The sequence below is a fragment of the Sturnus vulgaris genome, chromosome 2 (assembly GCF_052056855.1).
Source record: "Sturnus vulgaris isolate bStuVul1 chromosome 2, bStuVul1.hap1, whole genome shotgun sequence".
Classification (NCBI taxonomy): domain Eukaryota; kingdom Metazoa; phylum Chordata; class Aves; order Passeriformes; family Sturnidae; genus Sturnus; species Sturnus vulgaris.
Genome location: NC_142244.1, coordinates 31,501,113 through 31,512,955, shown reverse-complemented (window position 1 = coordinate 31,512,955; position 11,843 = coordinate 31,501,113). Strand labels below are relative to the sequence as shown.

General features: G+C 56.7%; 1 protein-coding gene across 11 annotated transcripts; it reads left to right on the top strand.

Moving 5' to 3' along the window:
• The first annotated feature begins 1,140 nt into the window (after positions 1-1,140).
• Positions 1,141-11,836, top strand: IFFO1 (intermediate filament family orphan 1). Of its 11 annotated transcripts, none has more exons than XM_014884170.2 (9): positions 1,141-1,838; positions 6,786-6,846; positions 6,931-7,026; positions 7,266-7,406; positions 8,330-8,490; positions 8,960-9,080; positions 9,766-9,858; positions 10,054-10,184; positions 10,787-11,836. In XM_014884170.2, exons 1-9 carry the CDS (start codon positions 1,156-1,158, stop codon positions 10,887-10,889), a joined length of 1,590 nt encoding a protein of 529 aa, XP_014739656.1. In that variant the 5' UTR covers positions 1,141-1,155; the 3' UTR covers positions 10,890-11,836. The 11 variants fall into 11 exon arrangements, with proteins under 11 accessions (XP_014739656.1, XP_014739652.1, XP_088016751.1 ...); XM_014884166.2 differs by having other exon boundaries at positions 9,763-9,858; XM_088160625.1 differs by having other exon boundaries at positions 8,306-8,490; positions 8,960-9,068.
• Positions 11,837-11,843: the final 7 nt, after the last annotated feature.

Genomic DNA, 11,843 nt, shown 5'->3' with positions numbered 1-11,843 from the left:
AAAGCTGGCCATCCTCAGTGGAGCCGGGAAGTTCCTGGCAATGTGGATTGAGTCGTATCTTTGATCCCAAGGGAAGGGCTGTAGCCCCACTGGAGCATGTTCAGCTCCTTCCACAGAGCGCAGGGTAGTGTGGTGCTGCGCATCTCTTTAGACTCAAACCCACTGCTCGCTCACCCCGTGCTGATGGCTCAGCTGAGACATCAGAGGCCGCTTTGCGCAAGTACCACACTGGGCTCAGCTCCCCAGTGGAAATTCAGGGGGAACAGGCCAGGAGCACACAGACAGCAAGGGAACATAGGTGTCCACATCCATAAAACATTTAAGCAGCGATCGATTTATGCACAGTCTCCTCCCACCGGATAATGGGGTGAGGGGCGACACCAGCGCTTTTTGCAAAATTCACCTGGGGTCGGGGTCAGGGGCTAAGAGGGAATGACCTAAAGTAGTCTAAAATAAGGGACATGAAACAAGACCCAGGGCTGCTTTGTGAACAGGGAAGGAGGAAGGCAGTTGCAAGTTAAGCATGATATCTGAGAGGCTGCCTCCACACAGCCTCCTCTGGCCCCTGGCTCGCCATTGTCCAGCGGCAGCTCCCCGTGGGCGGGCTGCTGGCACAGCAAGGGCAGGGCTGACTTGGGGGCTCGAGAGAGGATAACGAGAGGCTTTGGGGTGCAAAGGTAAAGTTATGCCCTCTTTAAGGGGGGCAGCTCTGGGGAAGCACTAAATTCTATGCAAAAAAAGAATAAAATATTCAAAAGGACGCAGAGGCACACTGTGTTGTGGCTAGGCTAGTTACGGAAATCGGTACCAGGCGGGGCTTCAGCTGGCGGTGCCGGAGAGGAACATCCCTCCGGGGAATCCTGCCGGAGCGGGACGCGTCCCTTCGCCCCGGGGCGCCCCGAAACCCTCCACGGAGGCCGAGCCGCCCCCTCGGCGTGGGGAGAGACGGGGGCCGGCAGAGGAAAGGGAGGTTCTGCCGCGTCCCCCCTCCTGCTCGCTCCGCCCGGGGCCGGCGGGGGGGAGCAGGGGGCGGCTCTCGGAGCCCGCCGCCGCCGCCGCCGCATCCCCGCCGCAGCGGAAGCCGCGCCCCCGCCGCCGGGGCCGGCCGGGCGCATCCCCCTCGCCCGGCGCTCCCCGCCCCGTCCCGCCGCCGCCATGAACCCGCTGTTCGGCCCCAACCTCTTCCTCCTGCCGCAGGAGCAGCAGGGGCTGGCAGGCCCCGAGCTGCCGCCGCCGCCCGCCGCCGAGCCCCTGGCCGGGGAGCCGCCCGCCGGCCCCTTCCCCGCGCCGCCCGCCGCCATGGCCCTCCGCAACGACCTGGGCTCCAACATCAGCGTCCTCAAGACGCTGAACCTGCGGTTCCGCTGCTTCCTGGCCAAGGTCCACGAGCTCGAGCGGCGCAACCGGCAGCTGGAGAAGCAGCTGCAGCAGGCGCTGGAGGAGGGGGCGAGCGGCCGCGGCCGCGGACCCCCGCGCCGGGACCAGGCGGTACAGACCGGTTTCGTGGGTCCCATCCGCACTCTGGGACTGGGGCTGGGGCCGGGGCTGGGGCTGGGGTCGGCCCGGGCGCTGGGATCCCCCAGCTCCCGCCCCGGTGCTCCCGGCCAGCCCTCCGCCTTCTCCGCCGGCTCCCGCTTCATGCCCGGAACCATCTGGTCCTTCTCGCAAGCCCGGCGCCTCGGCCCGGGGCCCGAGACCACCCTGGTGCAGGGACCGGGCGTCTCCTGGATCCACCCCGACGGGGTGGGCGTGCAGATCGACACCATCACCCCCGAGATCCGAGCGCTCTACAACGTGCTGGCCAAGGTGAAGAGGGAGCGCGACGAGTACAAGCGCAGGTGAGAAGGGGCGGCGGGAGCCAGAGGCACCGGCGGCATTCCCGGGGTACCGGAATCATCACCGGGGAGGCTGCAGGGCTCTGCCCGGTGGGCGCTGTGCGGGAGAAGCAGGGAGGGAAGGTGACGGTCCTGTCCAGACTTCTCTGGAGCACGGGCTGCAGGCAGCGTGAGGGAAATCGTGGACCCCTGAAAGCATTTGTTTGTGCCCGGGTCTCCTCCCTTGCCACCTGGTGTGTGTGAACCCTCCCGGGACGCTCGTTGAGCCTTTTTCCATCTTACCAGCTTGGCATGAGAGATTGGAAATGCTTTCCCAAGCAGGAAAGGAATAACTCCAGGAATGGCTCCAGGAGCTGTGTTTTAAAGCCGAGGGGATCTGGAAATGCTCAGGAACGAGGAACAGCCTGAAAGTAGGTGAGGAAGGTGGACATGCAGCAGTGAGCGGGTTTGGATTGGAGAAGGTTACTGGGAAGAGTTCTCTGGAGGTGCCGAAAGGTGTGGAGAAGCCCCTTAGCAGAGTGGCTGGCCTCTCCTGGGCCCTTTCCCTCACCAGTGCTGTCCAGCCGGCCCCTCGGCAGCAGAGAGCCGAGGCAAGACACCCCACTCCTCGGGGGCTTTCCTCCCTACCCAAAATAGCTGTGGCTTGGCATGTGCCTTGGAGAAGGGAGAAGCAGAATGCAAAGCTAATCTCTTGGCCAGTTCTTCTTTCCCAGGGTGCAGGGTGCCCGCTGCCCTCGCCTCTTGCCGGCAGTGTTTTTGTGCCAGGCCAGTTCCCGAGGCTGGTCCCGGATCCGCACGTAGGATGAGATCAGGCTGGGCTGGCATCGCAGGGTCAGAGTGCGGGGCTGGGCGAGAGTGTCGCTGGGGACTGACACCACTCGAGTGACTGGTTTGGGGTTTTTTCAGAAGTCACGTTGCCATGCTTTTAGAAGCAGTTAGAAAGTTTGTGATTCCACACCCAACTCCCCACGGGAGCAGTGCCACTGCCCAGTTCTGAGTGGCCGTGGGCTCCAGTGCCGAGATCAAGGCTGAGGTCCAAGATAACACCTTATGCTTTTGGCTTTATAAGACTTAGGCTGGGCAAACTTGCCTGTCAGATGCTCCGAAGGCACTGAGCAAGGCACATGGAAAGGAGGAGTTGGCATCTTTTCTTTCCCACCAACCGCTGCATGTACCTAAGGCCTTTTATTACTAAGCCGGTGGTCAGGCTCCTTTTCCAGGGGGGAGCAGCACTCCTTGCATTGCATTTTCAGATCAGAGAGTGGGAAGCTGGAACCGGGTTTTTTTGGCCAGGAGAGCTTGAGCTTCAAAGTGGGTCAGCCAGAGAGGACCAAGTTGGATTTGTTGGTACTGCTGAAGAATGGAGAGAATGGGACCTTGAAGAATGGGAGAATGGAGAACTTTTCAGGATTGTCCTTCTCTGGCAAGTGAGCTTCAGGGAAGGCTGCAGAGGGGGTAACAGAGGGACTGCTGAGGGTGAGATGGGGGGGCACCACAAGCTGCTATGAGCCAATGTTATTGGTGGGATCTATTTTTGGAGTGTGTTACCAAGAGCTGGGGGAAAGCAGACCCCACCCCCAGACCCTATCCAGCACTGGGAACTTTCTGATGGGTACAGCCAGGTCCCAAACAGGGGAATGGGACAGAAGGATACCATTTCCACACCCTTCTCCATGCTGGGGGCTGAAACCAACATCCCCTGGGAGCTGAGAGTTCTCTGCCATCGTGGGCTGTGATCTGCTATGGGGACGGTGCAGCTGGTGTCATGCCTTTGCCACCTGCCTGCAGACAGATGGAAGAGGCCATATTAACACAGGACTTCCCAGTTCTCTTACCCATGGCTTGGGTGCCGGAGCTTGTGCTTTTTTTCAGGACAGTGTTGCTGCCGTGCGCCCTACAGCACTTGGAGCCGTGCAGCAGGAGCTTCTTTCTGGATACACAAAGCCTGAAACTCAAGTCAGGGAGCCAGGAGAGCTGTGGGGGCTATAGAGAGTAATGAGAATAGTTGCAGCAGCAAGAGAGAGGCTCACAGGAGCTGCACTTGGGAGGAGCAGACTGAAATTAGGTGGCCTGGATAGGGGCAAAGAGTGCCTGTGAGTATCATACAGACCTGCTAAGTGCTGGGGATGTGGGAGTCTCATCAGGTTTGTGCTGCCTGCTACACCTACTACTTGTATTCACAAGTAATTCTTATGTTGGATGTTGCAAGGACATGCTGGAGGTGTGGAGTGAATAGTGCTACAACACGGTGTATTAGACTCACAGAATGGTTTGGGTTGGAGGAGACCTTTAGGGGTTACCTAGTCCAGTCTTCCTGCTGTGACGTTTCACTACATCCGGTTGCTCAAAGTGCTGACCTTGAACATTTCCAGGGATAGGCCATCCACAGCTTCTCTGGGCAACCTGCTCCAGTGTCTCACCACCATCATAAAAAATTGTTCCTTATGTCCAGTCTAAACCTAGCTTCTTTCAGTTCAAAACCTTTGCCTCTTGTCACTGCAGGCAAAAAGTCGGGTACAAAGTCTCTCCATCATTCTTATTAGTCCCCTTGTTTATTAAAATGCTTTCAAGAAGGTCTTTTGTTGTTGTAATTGCCCTCTGAAGAGCTGTGCCAGGCTGCAGGGCCATCCCCCTTAAGGTGAGTTTAAACATAGCTCAGATGTGGCAAAAGGGGGGGGATAAGTGAAGCTTCAGGTCCTGAGCAGCCCAAAGCCCCGGTGTGCACAGACCCTGCAGGATGGGGTAAAGCACCCCAGTGCCTGTTGCAGTGAGCAGGATTTTTAAAGAAGGGGGAATTGTTGATTTTTCTCAGTGAGCTTGTTGAAGGGACACATTTGGCAGGGACAGCACTGCATCTTTTCACATCCTCGGCTTTGGGAGAGCTGTCCCATAGCTGGCAAGGAGATGGTCAGGTCTGCGTGCAGCTGGGACCCTCCTGCCCTCGCTGTCTGCCTTTGGGCAGGTTGTTGCTTTGCAGGAAGGACCTCCCCTCTCCCCTTGGCACACGCTTTGGTGGCCGTGGGGCTGTGTGGGGCAGCCTTGCTCCCGGCTGGCAGTGACCTGGCAGCAGCTGCGTGGGGCTGCGGGCGCAGTGCTGCAGGCAGGTTATTATTAGGAGTGGTGCATTGCAGGAGGGAGCAGGGGAGAAGGAACCAGACAGGAGATGAGCAGAAGAGAGGTTGGCAATGGATGGGTGCACGGATTTGTCCCTAGTGGGGTGAATTGCTGTTTTCTCCTGCCTTTTCAGCTGGTGTGTGTGTGACCTGCACTTGTCTTCCGTAGCATTGGTGTGAAATGAACTCTTACCAGGATTTGCAGCTATGCTTTATGTCCCCAGTGAGTCTGGGCTATATAGAGACCCAGAGGGAGGCGGGGACCAAAAAAGAGGCAGTGCCACACCGAGAAAGATGCTGAAATTTTTTCTTATGGTGGAAGGCGTTTTTGTCCTTGGGGAGGGAGGCTTTGTTTGAGGCAGTTCCCATATAAGGGCAATTCTACCTTTTAACTTTCTCCTTTCTTTTCCTTTCATCTCTCTTACCCCAAAGGGATGGGAACACTCTTTGATTCCCCTTCTGGAGCTGTGGTATGGATAGAACACCAGCATGAGGAGTGCACACTTTTGTCCTTGTTTGACTAAGGAGCAGCGTCGCTAGCTTTAAGAGCTTAAAAATTCACAAGGCAGGGCTGTCCCACGTCACACATTGTCCAGACACCCCGAGATAACAAATGTGAGGGCTTTTTAATATGCTTTCTGGCCTGCTAGACCTTAGGATTTATTGTTCAAACTCGGTGTGGGTAAGTGAGAGGAGAGATTTTTCACATCCTTGTGCAGAGTCGCAGTGTCTGTGTTGGTGCTTGCAGGCGTTAAATAGAAACCAGACCTCACAGCACCAGGAAGGGCCCAGCTCTGGTTGCTATCCCGGAGTGATCTCGCTTTCTTGAAAAAATCTGTCTCTCTCAGAAGAGCCAGGAGCTGGGTAAGAATGCAGCAGCCCTGCCCCGTACCGCACCACAACACATGCCAACCTCCCTGCTCTATGGGATCGTCATTTAGCCAAGAGCAGTATGGCTTGATGGCCTCCCAACAGACCGTGGGCTGGGCCAACACTGCAGCATGACCCAAGAGGTTGATCTCATGCAGTGAAATACAATATAATAATTGCTAGGGGATGTGTCTTTGCACAGCAAGGCTGGGCGTCTTGCAGCTCTGCTTTTTGCAAAGCTGCAGCGCCCAATACCCATCAGACAGCCTGGCAAAAAGTAGCACAATGCATCCTGCCTCCTTGTGGGATGAAACAGTGTTCTTTAATCCAACCTGTAACACAGCAGTAGAGCCAAGGAGTCTTGTGCCCCTGCCCAGGGCAGCCTTCTGCATTGGGACGGGCAGAAGAGCAGCCCTTCATGCTCATTGTGATCACTCACACTGTCAGGTGGTTTGATGTCAAGGTCAGGGTTTGTTCTTCTGGGTAGTCTGAACTGCAACACTGCAGACACACAAATGTGGTCGCAGAAATGATGCAGATTAGGGCAACTCTGCAAAACATCTTCATGTTGCTGAGTGTTGGAGCTGCTGTGACCCAGGGCTGTGGGTCTCAGGGGCAGATGGAGAGGCCGGTGGGCTGTGACGGGCCATGGGCCATCCCCAGTGTGGCAGGGCGTGCAGCCCAGCTGCCATGCAAGCCTGCACTCGGTGTCCCCAGCTCCCCCCATCGCAGGGCAGCCGGCCGTGGTGCGGCAGGGTTTGTGGCCGGGGGGGGGCAATGGGCTTGGCAGCTGCCATCGCCTGAAAACAAGAGGCCATGCATTCCTGGGCACGTTCTCCTTCCCACCCCGGAGCTGTCATCCCCCCCTCTCGGATAGCTTTGGGGCGAGCAGCTGCTGCTCCATCCTTTCCCTTTGGCGGCCAGCAAGGCGAGGCCGATGGGATCTGACCAGCGTTTGTCTCCCTAGATGGGAAGAGGAGTACACGGTGCGTGTCCAGCTTCAGGACCGGGTGACTGAGCTGCAGGAGGTGAGCATTGCTGTTCCCCGTTCACCTGCACCCCAGCTGCCCCACACTGGTGCTGATTTGCACATCTCTCTCTCCCTGGCGCAGGAAGCCCAGGAGGCTGAAGCTTGCCAGGAGGAGCTAGCCATGAAGGTGGAGCAGCTCAAGGCAGAGCTTGTTGTCTTCAAGGGACTGATGAGCAATGTGAGTCCCTAATCCCTCTCTAACCCCACAGCAGTGTCCTACCCAAGTGCTGTGGCTGTGTAGAAAAGCAGTTCCTTGGTGGGGCCCATCCAGCACTGGCAGGGTTGGTCCGGGGCACAGTGGGAAAAGCAGAGAAGTGGGAGCAGTGCTGTCGGGGGGGAGGAAGTGGGAGGACGGATTGCCATCTGTCTTGCCTAGTATTCCTCTTTTGTCCCTTTCCTGTGGTGCTGTGGGTTCAGAACATCACGGAGTTGGACACCAAGATCCAGGAGAAGGCCATGAAAGTGGACATGGACATCTGCCGTCGCATCGACATCACTGCCAAGCTGTGTGATGTGGCACAGCAGCGGAACTGCGAGGACATGATCAAGATGTTTCAGGTGAGAAGCGCCCGCTGCTGCTCCAGACTCAGCCACCAGCTCTGGGGAGGAGAGATCCCAAAGGAAGTAGAAGAGACAACACTAGCCCCCTGCTAGGGGAGACGCTTGGTCACCCTCGCCCTTGCTCCTTGTGATCCTTTGCTTTCTGCCACTCTTGGGAGGTGGTGCAGAGTGGAGGTGGAAAGCTCCAGATGTTGCTTTGGACATCAAGAGTCCCCTCAGCCTCTTGCTGACCTGTTGTGTTAGGCCCGGGGACCCCACAGTGCTAGGGGAGCAGCTGCAGGAGGGAGACAAGTTGCTTGAGTGTCTGTCTCTAACTCCATCTCTCTCCTTTCCCTTCCCCTCTCTATCATCTTCTCTCTGTCTCTCTTCTCTGTCTCTGTCTCTTTTCTCTTTCTGGACATTGCTGCCTTTCTGTCTTGCTCTTTGTCCCTACAGAAGCAACTGGTTAGTTCCATTCAGTTGAGAAAATTTACAAATTTTAAACTTTCTTTTAAGAAGGTCGGACTATAAATATTGACATATTTCACCTTTTTCAGACTGTCTCTTTTTTCCTATTTCTGTCACTGTGTTTCCCTGTCTTTGGACTGGGGTGGTGGGTGATTTGAGTTTTTCAGCAGTAAAACCATATTGTTTTTTCTCATCAGATTCATAGATTCCATCTTTAGTTGCTTAGTTTTAATTTTAGAAAATGCTAAAACCACGTTTTATTCATTGCACCCATCTTTAACCTGATCATAATGAGCCCATCTCTCTCTCTCTCTCTCTCTCGTTTTTCTTCCTTCCTTCCTTTCTGTCTTTCTCTCTTTCCCTGCCTTTCTGTCCCTCCACCATTCCTTTCCCCTCCATCTCTTCCCACCTACCTGCTCCTGACCTCGGACCCGGCCTCGTTTCTGTAGTCTCTGCACTTGTCTCCCGTTAAGGTCCCAGCCTCGGTGGGGCGGAAGCGGGAGCGCAAGCAGGTCAGCGATGAGGACACCTCGCTGTCAGAGAGCGATGCCTCCCGGAAACCTGACGAGGAGGAGGAGGATGAGACCACGGCCATGAGCATCAATGAGGAAATGCAGAGGATGCTGAACCAGCTGTGAGTGCAGCTGCTGTGCATCTCTGCCCATGGTGTTGAGCCAGGCTCCCTGCTGGTCCCGGGATGGGGAGGGCAAGGGTGGTCTGTGGCTTCCCTTCTCAGGTGAGGGCAAGATGAGAGATGCTGCTGTGGAAAATGTTCACCCTGTGCTCTGTGGCACAGTGGGACTGACCCCCTGGGAGATCTGAGCCCACCTATGCCAAGAGTGGGAGCTGGTCCAATTCCCCTCCTCTCGCACCCTTTCTGCTTTTTGGGAATCTGTGCCTGAACTTGCTGGGGCTCGTGACCACGAAAAGCCAGCTCCTTCCCCATCAACTCTTGGGTTTGGGCACACCCGAGTTCACCCTGGCCACATCCCCGAGGGCTGCAGCCCTGCCCGTGAGCAGGTGCAAGGCTTTGGAACCAGCACAGCCCCCTGCCTGCTGTGGCACTCCTGCTGGGTGCTGACATGCTGTTCCCTTGTGCCCAGGAGGGAATATGACTTTGAGGATGATTGTGACAGCCTCACGTGGGAGGAGACAGAAGAAACGCTGCTCCTCTGGGAGGACTTCTCCGGATACGCCATTGCAGCCGCAGAGGTGCAGGGGGAGGTAACAGTGGTGTCAGGGCCCTGAGGTCTTGTTGGGTTGGGACACTGCCCTTCCTGAGCCTGGGAAGATGCTCTCTCAAAGAACCAGATTTCAGCCCCTTTCCCTTTGCAGGCCAGTACAAGATGCTTTCCTGCCTTTTCTGCATGAATACATTACAGCAGCCCTGTCGAGGTCTCCTTCAGAGACAGGCCAGGGACCTGTAGCCTGAGGCATGTGCACACATGGGGGGAGCCACAGCCCATCCAGAAGAGAAGAATTCCTCTGGCTGGACTGGTCTCTGGTGATCCTTGCTCATGTTCTCCAGCCCACCTACCCACTGTACAGCAAAACTGCCCAAAGACAGGCCTTGGTGTCTGGCCAAAGCCCTCGTCATCCCAGATCTTTGGCCATTGGCAGTCTCCTGCGAATGTGTCATGCTCGGGAATGGTCCGTGCTCTCCAAATTTTCAGTGCAATGCTGAGCTTGTTTGGGTTGATGTGGTCACTGCCCAGTGCGGCGAATCCTGAGTCTCTCAAGTTCATGTTGGCAGGACTGACTCCTGTCTTACTTGTACTACACTGTATATATTTCTTCCTCCTTTCCCAGTGCTGCCAGTTCTTTCTCTAATTTGTCTCTCTCTTGCCTTTGGCTCCTCATGTTGGATGCTTCTCTGGCCTCTAAACCTGCTGTCTGCTCTCCTCAGCAGCAGGATGACAGCCTGGAAAAGGTGATCAAGGACACGGAGTCGCTGTTCAAGAGCCGTGAGAAGGAGTACCAGGAAACCATCGACCAAATAGAGGTGGGAGAAGGAGGAAATGGGGAGGCCATGGCACAGAAGGGTGTGAAACGGGAGAGTGGGTCCCTGGGGGAGGGAGACACAATACTGGAGCAGGTCACTGGTAATGTGAGTGACAGCCCTCAGTCTGGCCTTGCCCACTGCAAGGCCCTGCACCACATGCCCTGGGATCATCTCTGCACCGTTTTCCTTGAGCAGCTGGAACTGGCCACAGCCAAGAATGACATGAACCGGCACCTGCACGAGTACATGGAAATGTGCAGCATGAAGCGAGGCTTGGATGTGCAGATGGAGACTTGCCGGCGGCTCATCACCCAGTCTGGGGACAGGTAAGCTTCAGCAGGGGAGCCAGGACACCCATGCTCTGGGTCTGAAGCCGGGGTGGTAAGAGGGAGCTGAAGGACTGGGTAATACTCCTGCCCTGCCCTCATGTGGCGTGGAGAGAGAGCAGTTCCCAGAGGCTGTTGGATTCCTGGCTGGCCTCCACACAGGTCCTGGTACCACCTCTGCAGAAGGTAGGAGACACACAGGAGTCACTTTTGACGCATGAAGCCAGACCCCCCGCGATGGAGAGAGTAGCTGCCATTGTTCAGGGACATTGTGTAAGTCCCCAAAGGTCTGTGGAGCCGGGGTGGCTCCAGGCTGGGGACCCCTGCGATGGACTTTCACAGACTCCTAGCCTTACATACCTTGTCAGGGTCCTGCTCTGGGCAGGCCTCTCTAACATCTCCCCCAGCTTTGCTTCATGATCTTGATTGGTGTCCTCTGGAACACCCTCCCAGCACCCAGGGATTCCTGCAGCCCCACACATGCCCAAAGGGGCATTTCAGCTCCTCTCCTGCTTGCTGTGGTGACCCCTACTCACACCAAACTGGGTCCTTTCCTTCCCCCGGGCAATGCTAAGACTGCTGCCCTTTACTGTTCTCTGCAGAAAGTCTCCTGCCTTCACCCCGACCTCCAACAGCGAGTCAGCCCCGAATGAGGAGAGTGAGGAATCTGACCGTGATCCTCCCAGTGATGCTTCCATCAGATAATGAGGGGAGGTCCAGCTCCCTTGGACCCCCTTCCTGGCACGGGGTTGCCTGAGTCACACCTGGGAAAGACTGTCAGGGACGTGGAACTCTGCTGATAAACGTCTGTCACCCAGGCTTACTCCCATTTTGGGGTGCTTGACAGATCCCACACACCCCCTCACCGGATACCTTGCAAATGGGAATAGCTAGATAGACCTGAGGGCCCTTGCCCGGGTTGCTCTGCCTTCAGCCCCTTCTCTATTCCCTTTCCCTGCTTTGGTTAAACTGTGGTTCGGGCAGGGAGGCTCCAAACCTGCCATGGTGGCGTTCTGCAGGATGTGTTCCCAGGCGCCCCCAGACCCATCTCCTCTGGCCTCCGTCCTGGTACACTTGACCTGCCCCTGCCATCCCTGCGCTACACGGAGCCGAACGAGAGCCGTACCTCCCTGCAAACTGGACCTGACACTGGTGCCAACTGGACCGAGCCCGGGGTTCTCCCTGTCCTTGCTGCTGGCCGGGCACCTGGTTGGTCCTCACACCGTGCCGGGCACCCCGAGCCCTCCCACGCCTTCTCCAGGGCAGGGGCTGAGTCCCACTCACTGTGCACTTTGCTTTGCCGCCTGTCGGCGATGCGCTCACGTCTGTGTTACGGGGGGGGCAAGGTCATTAAATGGGACGATTTCCTTTTCTACAGCTGCACTGGGTGTGGGCTCTCCCTGTGCTGCTGCAGGCAACGCCTGGCCTGAGGCAGGGCTGTCGTCCATCAGACCCTGAGCTCACATCATATGGGTCTCCCCATGGGACAGTCCCATCTCTTGGGCATGCCAGGTGGGACTGGCAGATGGGACAGTGGTGAGATCCCTGTTCTGAGAGCCACTGGCCCTCAACAGGCACTCGTGCTGCATGGGCTGCCTTGTTTTTAACCTGGAGCATCATAAATAACAGAGGCTGAGGGATTGAAAATGAAACTGATCC

Bases quoted from the DNA above. Each gene is read 5' to 3' on its own strand.
- IFFO1 (XM_088160617.1), top strand. From the start codon at position 1,156: ATGAACCCGCTGTTCGGCCCCAACCTCTTCCTCCTGCCGCAGGAGCAG. The intron at 7,407-8,305 runs GTGAGAAGCGCC...TCGTTTCTGTAG, and splicing joins ACATGATCAAGATGTTTCAG to TCTCTGCACTTGTCTCCCGT. The intron at 8,491-8,959 runs GTGAGTGCAGCT...CCTTGTGCCCAG, and splicing joins CAGAGGATGCTGAACCAGCT to GAGGGAATATGACTTTGAGG.